The sequence below is a fragment of the Microcaecilia unicolor genome, chromosome 1 (assembly GCF_901765095.1).
Source record: "Microcaecilia unicolor chromosome 1, aMicUni1.1, whole genome shotgun sequence".
Lineage (NCBI taxonomy): Eukaryota > Metazoa > Chordata > Amphibia > Gymnophiona > Siphonopidae > Microcaecilia > Microcaecilia unicolor.
Window position 1 is genome coordinate 23,384,395 of NC_044031.1, and position 13,568 is coordinate 23,397,962.

Consider the following 13,568-nt stretch of genomic DNA (forward strand, 5'->3'; position numbering starts at 1 on the left):
TCTTACAGCAAAAGGCAATGATTCCTTTAAACCGGAATCCACTCAGTGGCTATAATAACATATAGTACGTCATTCCAGCCTTGGAATTTAACTCTCCCCGGCATTCCTCTTAAAAAGGTGTCATTCTTTATACGAATCCCACACCCTCATCGCCAAGATGTACCGCTATGGATTTACAGCCTGTCTCACTGACACAGACTACTCAGTAATTACCGTGGATTCTTTTGGATTCGTATTAGATAAATGAAACCTTTATTAGAGGAACTAAAATCTACAATGGTTAAGATATCGTCTATAATAAAAGGCACCTCCAACATTCTGAAGCCGACTCCGTGGCTTCACTCAGGGTTCGTGGGTTCGTAAGGGTGTAGCTCGCTCTCTGCCCATGTCTCTGCCCCGCCCTCGTGTAAAATGTCTTGACGTCGAGGGCGGGTAAAACGTCACAAACCAATGAAACCTTCAAGGAAGACACGGAGTCAGCTTCACAACGTGGCAGGTGCTGAACAGTGCTGGGTGGCTGCAGGGGGGGCAGGGGACAGAACAGAATCGGTGGGTGCCTGAAGGGGGGGGAAGGGGGAGAGCTGAATCGCTCGGTGGCTGCAGGGGGGGCAGGGAATAGAGCAAAATCAATGGGTGGCTGCAGGGGGTGGCAGGGAACAGAAAAGATTCGCTGGGTGGCTGCAGGGGGGGAGAGGACAGAGCAGAATCGATGGGTGGCTGAAGGGGGGGACAGGGGAGAGAGCAGTATCACTGGGTGGCTGCAGGGAGTGGCAGGGAACAGAAAGGATTCGCTGGGTGGCTGCAGGGGGGGCAGGTGAGAGAGCATAATCGTGGGGTGGCTGCAGGGGGGGCAGGGGGAGAGAGCAGAGTAGCTAGGTGGCTGGAAGGGGAGCAGGGGAGCAAGCAGAATCACTGGAAGGATGGAGGGGGCCAGGGGAGAGAGGAGAATCGCTGCATGGCTCCAGGGGGGGCAGGGGACACAGGACAATCGCTGGGTGGCTGAAGGGGGGGGCAGGGGACAGAGAACAATAGCTGGGTGGCTGGAGGGCGGACCAGGGGAATAGCTGGGTGGCTGGAGGGGGGCAGGGGAGATGAGAATTGCTGGCTGGCTGGAGGGGGGCCAGGGGAGAGAGGAGAATCGCTGGGTGGCTGGATGGGGGCCAGGGGACAGAGGAAAATCACACACACTATCTCACACACACACACTCGCACCCAGTGTCAATCTCTGTGACACACACTCACACTCGCACGGTGCTCCCAACCACGCAGAGAGGGAGAGAGGCAGAGAGTCCTGAGACCACAGGAGGTGGGAGGTATCTCTGTCACACACACACTCTCTCTGTCACAGACACTCTCTCACACATTCTCTCACACTATGTCTCACACTGTATCACATTCACTCTCTATGTGTCACACAGTCGGTCTCACACACACTTTCGGTCTCACACACTCGCTCTCGTACACTCTCTCGGACTCACAGAGAGTCTGTGTATTGCACACATACTCTCACACTGTCTCGCACACATTCTCTCTCACAGTGTATCTGTGTGAAACACACTCTCTCACAGTCACTGTGTCTCACATACGCACTCGCACACACTCTCTGTCTCACAGAAACACTCGCACCCTGACTCACTCTATCTCTGTAACACACACACACTCGCACATTCACTCTCTCTCTCTCACACAGTCACTCTCACACACACTCTCTCAAATATACACACTTCCAGGAAAACCTTGCTAGCGCCCATTTCATTTGTGTCAGAAACGGGCCTTATTTACTAATATACAACCGAAACTGCGCTTACTAAAGTCTCCAATGACCTATTACTGGCTAAATCCAGAGGTCAATATTCCATCCTCATTCTTCTTGATCTTTCCGCTGCTTTTGACACTGTTGATCACAGCATACTTCTCGATACCCTGTCCTCACTTGGATTCCAGGGCACTGTCCTTTCCTGGTTCTCTTCCTACCTCTCCCTCTGCACCTTTAGTGTTCACTCTGGTGGATCCTCTTCTACTTCTATCCCTCTGCCTGTCGGCGTACCTCAGGGTTCTGTTCTTGGTCCCCTCCTCTTTTCTATCTACACTTCTTCCCTTGGTTCATTAATCTCATCTCATGGCTTTTCCTACCATCTCTATGCTGATGACTCCCAAATCTACCTTTCTACCCCTGATATCTCACCTTGCATCCAAACCAAAGTTTCAGTGTGCTTGTCTGACATTGCTGTCTGGATGTCTGAACGCCACCTGAAATTAAATATGACCAAAACCGAGCTTCTCATTTTCCCTCCCAAACCCACCTCCCTGCTCCCCCCGTTTTCTATTTCTGTTGATGGCTCTCTCATTCTCCCTGTCTCCTCAGCTCGAAACCTTGGGGTCATCTTTGACTCTTCTCTCTCCTTCTCTGCTCATATCCAGCAGATTGCCAAGACCTGTTGTTTCTTTCTTTACAACATCCGTAAAATCCGCCCCTTTCTTTCCGAGCACTCTACCAAAACCCTCATCCACACCCTTGTCACCTCTCGTTTAGACTACTGCAATCTGCTTCTTGCTGGCCTCCCACTTAGTCACCTCTCCCCTCTCCAGTCGGTTCAAAACTCTGCTGCCCGTCTCATCTTCCGCCAGGGTCGCTTTACTCATACTACCCCTCTCCTCAAGACCCTTCACTGGCTCCCTATCTGTTTTCGCATCCTGTTCAAACTTCTTCTACTAACCTATAAATGTACTCACTCTGCTGCTCCCCAGTATCTCTCCACACTTGTCCTTCCCTACACCCCTTCCCGTGCACTCCGCTCCATGGATAAATCCTTCTTATCTGTTCCCTTCTCCACTACTGCCAACTCCAGACTTCGCGCCTTCTGTCTCGCTGCACCCTACGCCTGGATTAAACTTCCTGAGCCCCTACGTCTTGCCCCATCCTTGGCCACCTTTAAATCTAGACTGAAAACCCACCTCTTTAACATTGCTTTTGACTCGTAAGCACTTGTAACCACTCGCCTCCACCTACCCTCCTCTCTTCTTTCCCGTTCACATTAATTGATTTGATTACTTTATTTATTTTTTGTCTATTAGATTGTAAGCTCTTTGAGCAGGGACTGTCTTTCTTCTATGCTTGTGCAGCGCTGCGTACGCCTTGTAGCGCTATAGAAATGCTAAATAGTAGTAGTAGTAGTAGCTATATAAACACAATTAGCTATATAACTGAAAAGAAATACCTATCTATAAACAATTATTACAGCACTGGTCTCTACATCTAAGCAATGCTAAGAGTTCTTAGACCAGGAAAAGAAGCAATAATACACTATACATATATTATATATACAACATCACTGGTCCTTACATCATCCAGGCTCTTATCAGCTGGGGGGGCCCGTTACAGCAAAAGCCAGGAGCTTTTTAGACCAGGAACAGATCCTCTGCGCAGTACGTACGTTACTCACAGATGAGCTCCGAGTTTTCACTGAAAGAAACCCCCCTTTTTATTAGGCTCAAAACTCATGTTCAGAGCTGAGGAAAGTTACAGAATGCTTCTCTGTTTAGGTAAACAAGCCATACTGTGGGAACGTGGTCACATGCTCCCCAAGTCCAGGTGGCCAAGCTGGGCCTGGAAAACAAGTGCCATACTCCTCTTCACATACCAAATTAATTAGAGCTGTGTCTTATCTTCCACATGCCCACTAAAACTGCTCCAGGGACGTGCATACTGTAGGGGTATTTACCTGAGATCTCACCTTTGCTGGTCTTGGCCTATACAAGCTTAAACCATTCTTTTAACAAAATGGATTCTGCAACCTGTGACCTGAATACATCTGTAACTAGCAGAAACCAGCTTGCTTGCAAAGGAAACTACTGCTGAGCATTGCAAGATTTCTACATTCCAAGGACATAGTATTTGTTGCAAACTTGCCCCGTTATCTCCTGAGAACATGGTAGGAGAAACAGACATGGCTCCAGGAACAGTGAGACCAGACAGGGAGTGTGCATACCTCATCTAGAACAAAGGCTCGCTTATTGTCCATGTTGCCTGGACATTATGTCACCGTCTGTGATTGGTCCAAAGGTATCATCTGACCCTGAGATACCAAAAGTTTTGGACTGAAGAAAGTTCAGTTAGTCGGAAACCAGTTGGTCGGAGAGTGAGACAGGGAGTCGGAGGAGAACAGAAGAAGAGAAGATCACCAGAGGATTTGCAAGCGAATAGCTGGCTCTGAGTCAGAGCTGACTGATTTTCCTATCATCAGTGAACTGTGTGCATTGTAACCTGTTCCTGAGGTTTGCACCACTACAACAAGGACTTGTCTACTGACAGGCCATCTGTATTCAGAATAGACCTTATCTCAGGACTGAGAGAGACTCGCTGAGAATTCAGCTCGAGACTCTGAGGAGTTCCACTTATCTACCATTGGAAGTCTGTGACAGACGGCAAAGGTGAGATCTGGATATTTTCCTCTAGTCGGGGTAATTACTTCTTGGTTGTTAACTGAGACAGACAGGTCTAGTGGGCAGAACTTGTGGTCTGTGTAGTTAGCTGCTAAGTATTTTGCATGACTGTTGGTGTGAGTTCTCATAGGATTCATTAGGATATCAGTTGTGATTGGTGGTGTTACCACACCATTTAGTTAGTCCTTTGGGAGAATCATATTGTATTATATATAGATATATGTGATAATCTATTTTTTTATAGCAAGCTTTTGTATTTTGCTTTGCAATTTGCTACAGAATTATTTCTCTATATATTTTTCTCTATATAATAAACCTAATATATTAATTTCTGTGTCTTTAGTTTCTTTTCATCACTGCTAGCTGCTTATTAGTGGGCTTCAGAGGTACACCCCTAGACTGAGTCCAGAGTATTGCTATCTTGTAATGTTCTCTGATATATAAGTACTTCTAGCTTGCCTACAATACTGCTGCGATGGACCTGAGTATGACATTTGAGGCTGGCAAAAAATATTTTTAAAGTTGTTTTTTGAGGGTGGGAGGGGGTTAGTGACCATTGGGGAAGTAAGGGGAAGTCATCCCCGATTCCCTCCGGTGGTCATCTGGTCAGTTCGGGCACCTTTTCATGGCTTGGTCGTAACAAAAAAAGGACCAAGTAAAGCCATCCAAGTGCTCGTCAGGGACGCCCTTCTTTTTTCGATTATGGGTCGAGGATGCCCGTGTGTTAAGCACGTCCCAGTCTCCAGTTGCTACGCCTCCGACATGCCCCCGGGAACTTTGGTCATCCCCGCGACAGAAAGCAGTTGGGGATGCCCAAAATCAGCTTTTATACCGATTTGGGCGACACTGTGAGAAGGACGCCCATCTTGCGATTTGTGTCGAAAGATGGGCGCCCTTCTCTTTCGAAAATAAGCCTGTATGTATGTTACTATGCCTTATAATATTCGACTGTCAATCATTTAGTTATGTCTTCCTGGGACCAGAACTGATCTAAATTGTTCTTTCCCCACACTGTGGGATATTGGTGTCACGTATACACAGCAGGTAACTAGGTTTGTGAGCCCTTGGGCCACTGCCGAGGAGCGGCAGGAGAATCACCCAAACGCAAGACAAGGCAGACCAGAACTGGAGCACAGTGGAACAGGCAAGGCTTCACGCTGGGTTCCAGGGAAACAGCAGGCAAACGAATAGTCCAGAAATAAGCCGGGTCAAGGCAGGTGGCAGGCAGAAGAAAAGTCCAGTAACAATCCGGGTCTAGACAGGCGGCAAACAGAAGAATAGTCTAGTAGCAATCCAGGTCTAGGCAGGCGGCAAACAGAAGAATAGTCCAGTAACAATCCGGGTCTAGACAGGCGGCAAACAGAAGAATAGTCCAGTAGCAATCCGGGTCTAGGCAGGCAGCAAACAGAAGAATAGTCCAGTAGCAATCTGGGTCTAGGCAGGTGGCAAACAGAAGAATAGTCCAGTAGCAATCCGGGTCTAGGCAGGCGGAAAACAGAAGAATAGTCCAGTAACAATCCGGGTCTAGGCAGGTGGCAAACAGAAGAAAAGTCCAGTAGACAAGCAGAGTCAAAGTCCCAAAAGAGTAAAAGCACAAAGGCACAGCAACAACTCACACCAAAGGAACACCTCTGAAGAACACTGTTGCAAGGCAAACTAGAAACCCTCCCAGGTGATTAATAAAGGCAGTCTACCAGGGAGTTCACCAGGTATGGGTACTGCTTAGTTCCAAAAAAACTTCCACAACAATCTGGAAAGCTGGAAGATCCGGACCGGACCAGCATATCTTCTGGAACATGGGAAACTCCAAGTCATCGGTTCACAGCAGCCCCCAGGTCTAACCACCAGGGGACGAGGTGACTGAGAGCATGGAACCTGGGCACCACCGTGACAATTGGGTAATTAGCTGAGTTACATAAAGCTTATTTTAAAGATAAGTACATAAGTAATGCCATACTGGGAAAAGACCAAAGGCCCATCAAGCCCAGCATCCTGTCCCCAACAGCGGCCAATCCAGGTCAAGGGCACCTGGCAGCTTCCCAAACGTACAAACATTCTATACGTGTTATTCCTGAAATTGTGGATTTTTCCAAGTCCATTTAGTAGCGGTCTATGGACTTGTCCTTTAGGAAACCGTCCAAACCCTTTTTAAACTCTGCCGAGCTAACCGCCTTCACCACATTCTCCGGCAACGAATTCCAGAGTTTAATTACGCGTTGGGTGAAGAAATATTTTCTCCGATTTGTTTTAAATGTACTACACTGTAGTTTCATCGCATGCCCCCTAGTCCTAGTAATTTTGGAAAGCATGAACAGACGCTTCACATCCACCTGTTCCACTCCACTCATTATTTTATATACCTCTATCATGTCTCCCCTCAGCCATCTCTTCTCCAAGCTGAAAAGCCCTAGCCTCCTTAGTCTTTCTTCATAGGGAAGTCGTCCCATCCCCGCTATCATTTTCGTCGCCCTTCGCTACACCTTTTCCAATTCCACTATATCTTTCTTGAGATGCGGCGACCAGAATTGGACACAATACTCAAGGTGCGGTCACACCATGGAACGATACAACAGATTATAACATCCTCACACCTGTTTTCTATACCTTTCCTAATAATACCCAACATTCTATTCGCTTTCCTAGCCGCAGCAGCACACTGAGCAGAAGGTTTCAGTGTATTATCAACGACGACACCCAGATCCCTTTCTTGGTCCGTAACTCCTAACGTGGAACCTTCTGTAATTTTTCACAATCCTCTCGCGAATTAACGACTTTGAATAACTTTGTGTCATAAGCAAATTTAATTACCTCGCTAGTTACTCCCATCTCTAAATCATTTATAAATATATTAAAGAGCAGCGGTCCTAGCACTGACCCCTGAGGAACCCCACTAACTCTTTCTAAATACCGATTATCAAATCAAGTTTTACCAATCAGTGAAGCGTGAATAAGGCTTAAATTAAAAACTAAAACCTCAACCACCTGGGTGGGGGGGGGGGGGGGGGGGAGTGGATGGGCGGTGCTCAATAGTTCCTAGTTTCTGGAACTCCTTACTCCCTTCTTTGAAGTCAGAGCTTCTGTCCTCTAGTTAAAGCACATTTGTTTTCTCAGGCGTTCCCCTAACCTATATTCTTTTTTTGGAGGCCAGGTTATTGACGGGCAATTGGTTGTCTTTTCCCTGTCCCATTTTGAGCTGTTCTCTTCCCTTTCTATTCTAATTCATGATTTCCTCTGTCCTATTTGACATTGGCGTTCTTTTCTTACTCCTTTTGTTTTTAGTTTTTTGTACACTGCTTTGATTGTTTGTGAAAGGCGGTATGTCAAGTCTTCAATAAACATAAATATAACACCCAATATAGGCTACTATCGCTGGTTTTCTAACAACCGGAAAAAAAAAACGTGGTAAGAAATAACTCCTGATTGTGGAAAAAAAAATTACCATGTCAAAAAGCCCGGTATTATAGTAAAGTGCCAGCCCCATCACAACCTGCTGAATCCTAGAGTATTTTTCAAATAAAAAGGCATTAATAAAGCAAAAAGTCCAATGCGAGTTTAAAAATACTGTGCACAGCTTAGAAAATAAGTCCCAAAAAATGTAGCTTTCACTTGTCTTAAATAGTCCATAGAAACATGAAAAGTCCCCTCAGGAACATCAGTTTCACTGAGCTGAAACACAAACAGATCTTGACAGGGAATCCCCTGTTTCGCCAGGCTGCATCAGGAGACGAAACAAAACCTCTCTCTTTCTGCCAGGTTATACTTTATCTCTACATCTTCAAAACTTATCACTTCAGGTTCTTCCTCCTCTTCCCAGGGTCTAATCCTTTTATTTCACCATATTCTAAATTCCATTCCCTGCAACCCTGGTGTCATCCCATATCTTTCCTCTCCATTTTCTACACCCATCTCACCAAAGTAATAATCGAGTTACTTCTAATTTTGGATGCTAGTTGCCTCTCTCCCCTCCCTCCCCAATTAGTACATAAGACCCAGGGCAGTGTATACAGCCTTGCTGTGGGCCCTGTTTACTAAGCCGCGCTGTAGTTGCACTAATATTTTAGCACATGCTAATGATCTATTCCTATGGGTGTCTCTATTGTTAGCACGCACTAAAAAGTTTGCGCGCCTACAGCGCGGTTTAGTAAACAGGGCCCTACGGGGGTCTTTTACTTAGGCGCGCTAAAGACACCCATAGGAATGCATTGATGTCTTTAGCGTTTGCGCATTTTTTTAACGCGCGCAAAAAACATCAGCGCACCTAAGTAAAAGACCCCTTATGTGTTCTAAGGGCAGATTACAATAATTTGTTGTCTTGTCTATCCAGTCTCTCATCTTTTCATAACTGACAAACTATATGGTAGACCCCAGTATCCAAGAGCCTCCCTTCCATCCTCTACCTTTGGGACCTGCAGTAGGGTCATTTACATCTTTTATTCCTTCCCCCCTCTCCCCGATGAACATCTAATTCCATTTACATGTTTATCCTTCCTATTTTGAAGGGTAAATTTTGGAGAGCATAAAGATATATTTTGGCAGAAACACTATTTTTATTAATTGTATTTTCCCACTCAAGGACAATGACGTTGACTACTGCAATAGCATTTTCATTGGATGCAAGGTCCAAATTTTGAAAAAACTCCAAACTGCCCAAAACACGGCAGCCGGACTCATTTTTGGTAAGTCACGGTTTGAGAGCGCAACACCTCTCCACATAAAGCTTCACTGGCTCCCTATTACTGAACGAATACATTTCAAAATCCACACGACAATTCATAAGATTATCTACGGAGAATCCCCAAGCAACATGTATAATCTGATCGACCTTCCAACCAGAAACGGCTCTAAATCTCTCAAACTTATCTAAACTTACATCTCCCCAACTGTAAAGGACTTAGAGCAAGATGCACTAAACTAAATGAGCCTTTAACGAACAAGTTTTTAACCCTGGCATGTACTAAAACCCAATTTCCGACGACGGTAGCAGCAAACGAAAATGTCCTGGATGTCATAATAAAGGTGTTAAGTTGGTACATCATCTGCTGCCCTTTCTTTTGTCATCCTTGTTGTTACTGATACGGTTGTGTCACGATGGTGACTGTTTCCTTGTCTGTGCTCACCTCGCCCTCTGGTGGCCAGAATCGGTGGCTGCTATGGACTGTCTCATGTTCCAGATTTCAGCCCACTCCGGTCCGGATCTTCAGGGCTGCCAGACTTGCTTTTCTTGTTTGTGCCTGAACAGCACCCGTAACTGCCTGGTGATTCCTGCAGCTGAGCTTCAGCAGCTGATGGGCTTTATTAATCACCTGGAAACTTCTGTGTTTGCCTTTGCATTGTCTAAGGTCCCTGGTTTGTTGGTGCTTTATTGCACTTCTGCCTAGTCTGGTTTCTTGTTTGAGTTTCTTGTCCGGTTCTAGTTAGTCTGTGTGTAGGTTAGCTTAGGTTTATTACTTATTTCCTAGTCTTGTCTCGTGTCTGTATTCCTGGTCTAGTTTCTGTTTATCTGTGTTCTTGTTTAGTGGCTACTCTGCAGCTTTCAGTCCTGTCTCTTGTCTGTCAGTGTTTTTCAGTGGCTGCTTGGCAGCTTTCAGTTCCTGTCCTCTAGCTTGTCCATGTCCTGCCTTGTGTAGTATTCTCTGTCTGTGAGTCCTTGCCCAGTTTCCTGCCTTGCTGCCCATGTATATTCCCTTCCCCTCTGACCCTGTTCAGCCTAGGTATCCAGTTCCTGCCCTGTCCAGTAAATCCTTCCGGCCGTCTGCAGCCAGGGGCTCAACTCCTGGGGAAGGGCGGTCAAGTGCAGGTGAAGTCTAGCTGTTTCTGTCAGAGTTCTGCCTTGTCTCTGGTGTGGGGTGGTTTTGCCTACCACTGCCGCTTGGCAGTGGTACAAGGGCTCACGAACCTAGTTTCTGCCTTGAGAACCTAATAGGTTGTTACTTCATCACAATCGAAGAAACTCCCTGATAACCACAGATTATAACATTCTCAGTCAGACCATTCTTCAAGGCTCTCATGTCTATACCCTACCATTTCCAAGGGACATTTCAGCCTCTCACAAACTTGTGGTGTGTGGAGACAAAATGTTTTAAGAAATGGTTTGCAAATAAGAAACATACCACACATAGAACCCGGTGCAATAAAACCAATCCTTCCTCTTAATATACACAAGTAATATCTTAGAAACCACCCCTATCTTCTAACACATAACTTTTATTTTTATCCACTAGATCAGCCAGTCACAGAAGAAAGAAAAATAGAAAATAATCAAGGCAAAGATCCTGTAAAAATAGAACAAAGACAATCGGAAAACGTCTGTGAGAATATTTCCCAGGGACCTAGGAATGATCACCAGGAATCAGAAGACAAAAGAGACCCTGCAGGATACTCACTGGATGGAATCATAAAGTGTGAGAGAAGTTACAGGGAGCTCATTAACATCTATGGGCACCAGCGACACTTGGCAGAGAGACCCTTCCAAAATAATAATAGTGGTTACATGGTTTCTAACCCTGACAAGGGAGAGGAGAAAAGAAAAAATGACCAGCAGGAATTTGCATGTACTACATCTAACAGGAGTCTGAAGAGCTTGCCCTGGTTTTCAAACCTCCAAACGCAGAAAAGAAGTCACACAAAAAACAAAGGAGAGAAACCATTTATATGTACTGAGTGTAATAAATGTTTCGCTAGGATTTCATATCTGAAAAGCCATCAAAAGATCCACACTGGAGAAAAACCATTTACATGCACTGAGTGTAATAAAAGCTTCGCTCATCTTTCAAGTCTAAAAAATCACCGAATGATCCACAAGGGAGAGAAACCATTCACGTGTACTGAGTGTAATAAAAGGTTCACACGACAATCGCATCTAAAAAGTCACCAAATGATCCACCAAGGAGAGAAACCATTTAGATGTACTGAGTGTAATAGAAGATTTACACAGCTTTCACATCTAAAACGTCACGAAATTATTCACAAAGGAGAACAACCATTTACATGTACTGAATGTAATAAAAGCTTCTCTGCGCTTTCAAATTTACAACGCCACCAAATTATCCACATAGGAGAAAAACCATTTACGTGTACTGAGTGTAATATAAGTTTCACTTGGCTATCAAATTTAAAGTGCCATGAAAGGATCCACATAGGAGAGAAACCATATAAATGTACTGAGTGCAAAAGAAGATTCACTCATCTTTTAAGTCTAAAAAATCACCAAATGATCCACACAGGAGAGAGACCATATACGTGTACTGAGTGCAATAAAAGCTTTGCTCGGCTTTCATATCTAAAAAGTCACCAAATGAACCACAAAGGAGAGAAACTATTCATATGTACTGAGTGTAATAAAAGTTTCACTCAGCTTTCATCGGTAAAAAGACACCAAATGGTTCACACAGGAGAGAAACCATTTACATGTACTGAGTGCAATAAAAGCTTTGCTCGGCTTTCATATCTTCAAAGACACCAAATGAACCACAAAGGAGATAAACTATTTATATGTACTGAGTGTAATAAAAGCTTCACTCAATTTTCACATCTAAAAAGTCACCAAAGGATCCACATTGGAGAGAAGCCAGTTACGCTTTAGTCACTAAAGGATCCACATGGGAGAGAAACCAGTTAGTTGTATAGAGTGTTAAAAAAAAGCTTCATTCAGCTTTCAGATCTAAAAAAAACCACCAAAAGATCCACACTACAGAAGTAGATTCAAGGAACTGAGATCATATAATCCCTGGTTTAGGAATGAGGGTCATTCCTGTCATGATGTGCACAGAGCTAACTTATTTGGATAAATTGTTCCTGAGAGAAACCATTTATATATCCTGATTGTAATATAAGATTCACTCAGCTTTAAAAAACCAACATGAAATGAACAGCAAAATGGGTTAAAGGCAGTTCAGTATAAATTCATCAACAGTAGCTGGTGAATTACTGTGCATTTCTGAGGAAAAGAGAATAATTTTTCTTTTTGAATCATTGACCCACTAGAACAGGAGATCAGCTGCAAAAGCAAATGAAAAAGTTGAGAGGATTAACTACAATTAATTGGAGTCCTGCAGATAAAGACATAATGTACTGCTGCCTTTATGCTACACTTCCTATATGTGGACCAAGAGGGTATACCAAAAGAATTTGCCTAAAAGTGGAGGAAAGAAGAATATTGTCATGGGAAAAGCTTCAAAAAAAGTGGCCGATGTGAATTTAAGATCCCTAATTTTAAAGATCAAACAGAAGAGTTCATGATAGCATCTCAACACTATTGAAGTCTTTTGTGGAAATAGGAGAGGTCCTGGCTGAAAATGAACTGGTAGTCTTAGAAGAAAACAACAGAAGATATAGCGAGAGAATTAAAGAGTTTGAAAAAAAAAACACACCAAAAGAACGACTGATGCACAGGGAAGGGAATCTAGAAAGGAATGCAAATAAAATGGCTGATGTTGGAGAGAAAGAAGGAGGAGATTTAGGGGACAGAGGTTAATAAGAGATCAAGATGGAGCTCAGAACAGAGTACTGACGTCAGCAATAAGGTAATGATAGAAGAAATCTAGAATTGTATGAGGGTGAAATAAATGAAAGGCAAGCTAAGTTGTTAACTGAGGGGAAAGACAAAAGGTGGGAGAAAGAGGTAGAGGAATTAATAATTGAGCTCTTAGCCTCTCTGAAAATACCTGTATCACAGAATTTAATCAAATCCGATATTCTGCAGTAAAAATGATTACTGGGAGAATTCTACCAGCAAGGATACAGGATCAAGAAAAGAAAAGAAAGATGACAGCTGCTTCTTGGAAAAAATGTATTGAGGGAAAAATAAAATCATCAGAAGCAGAGGTGTCCCTGATAGATGAATATCTCACAGGATTAACATCGATAAAGAGAACGATCCAAAACAACAAATTGAGTTATGCAGCATTAACAGAGGAAGACCTTAAATTTCTATGCTCCAGTAATAAATTAGAATTAGCAAAAACACTCAAAATCAATTGTTCAGAGAGAAGCCAAAACAGTTCTGTAGGGAATTGGGAAGGAGGTTAAGTAAAGTGGCTGACTGTGAAGTTCTGATGGCAAAATATCTGTATACAGATGTTCCAACCTTTCAAACATGTGGAGGGACCTATAATGTCTAAATCCAA

The 13,568-nt window shown here is 44.0% G+C and overlaps 1 protein-coding gene across 2 annotated transcripts in view; it reads left to right on the plus strand.

Moving 5' to 3' along the window:
* Positions 1-12,807, plus strand: part of LOC115463555 (gastrula zinc finger protein XlCGF57.1-like) — a 41,656-nt gene extending 28,849 nt beyond the window's left edge. For both annotated transcript variants that reach the window (XM_030194190.1, XM_030194200.1), the window contains one exon: positions 10,665-12,807. In XM_030194190.1, the coding sequence (XP_030050050.1) occupies positions 10,665-12,025 (1,361 nt within the window). In that variant the 3' untranslated portion in view covers positions 12,026-12,807. The remainder of the gene's footprint in view (positions 1-10,664) is intronic.
* The last annotated feature ends 761 nt before the right edge of the window (positions 12,808-13,568 follow it).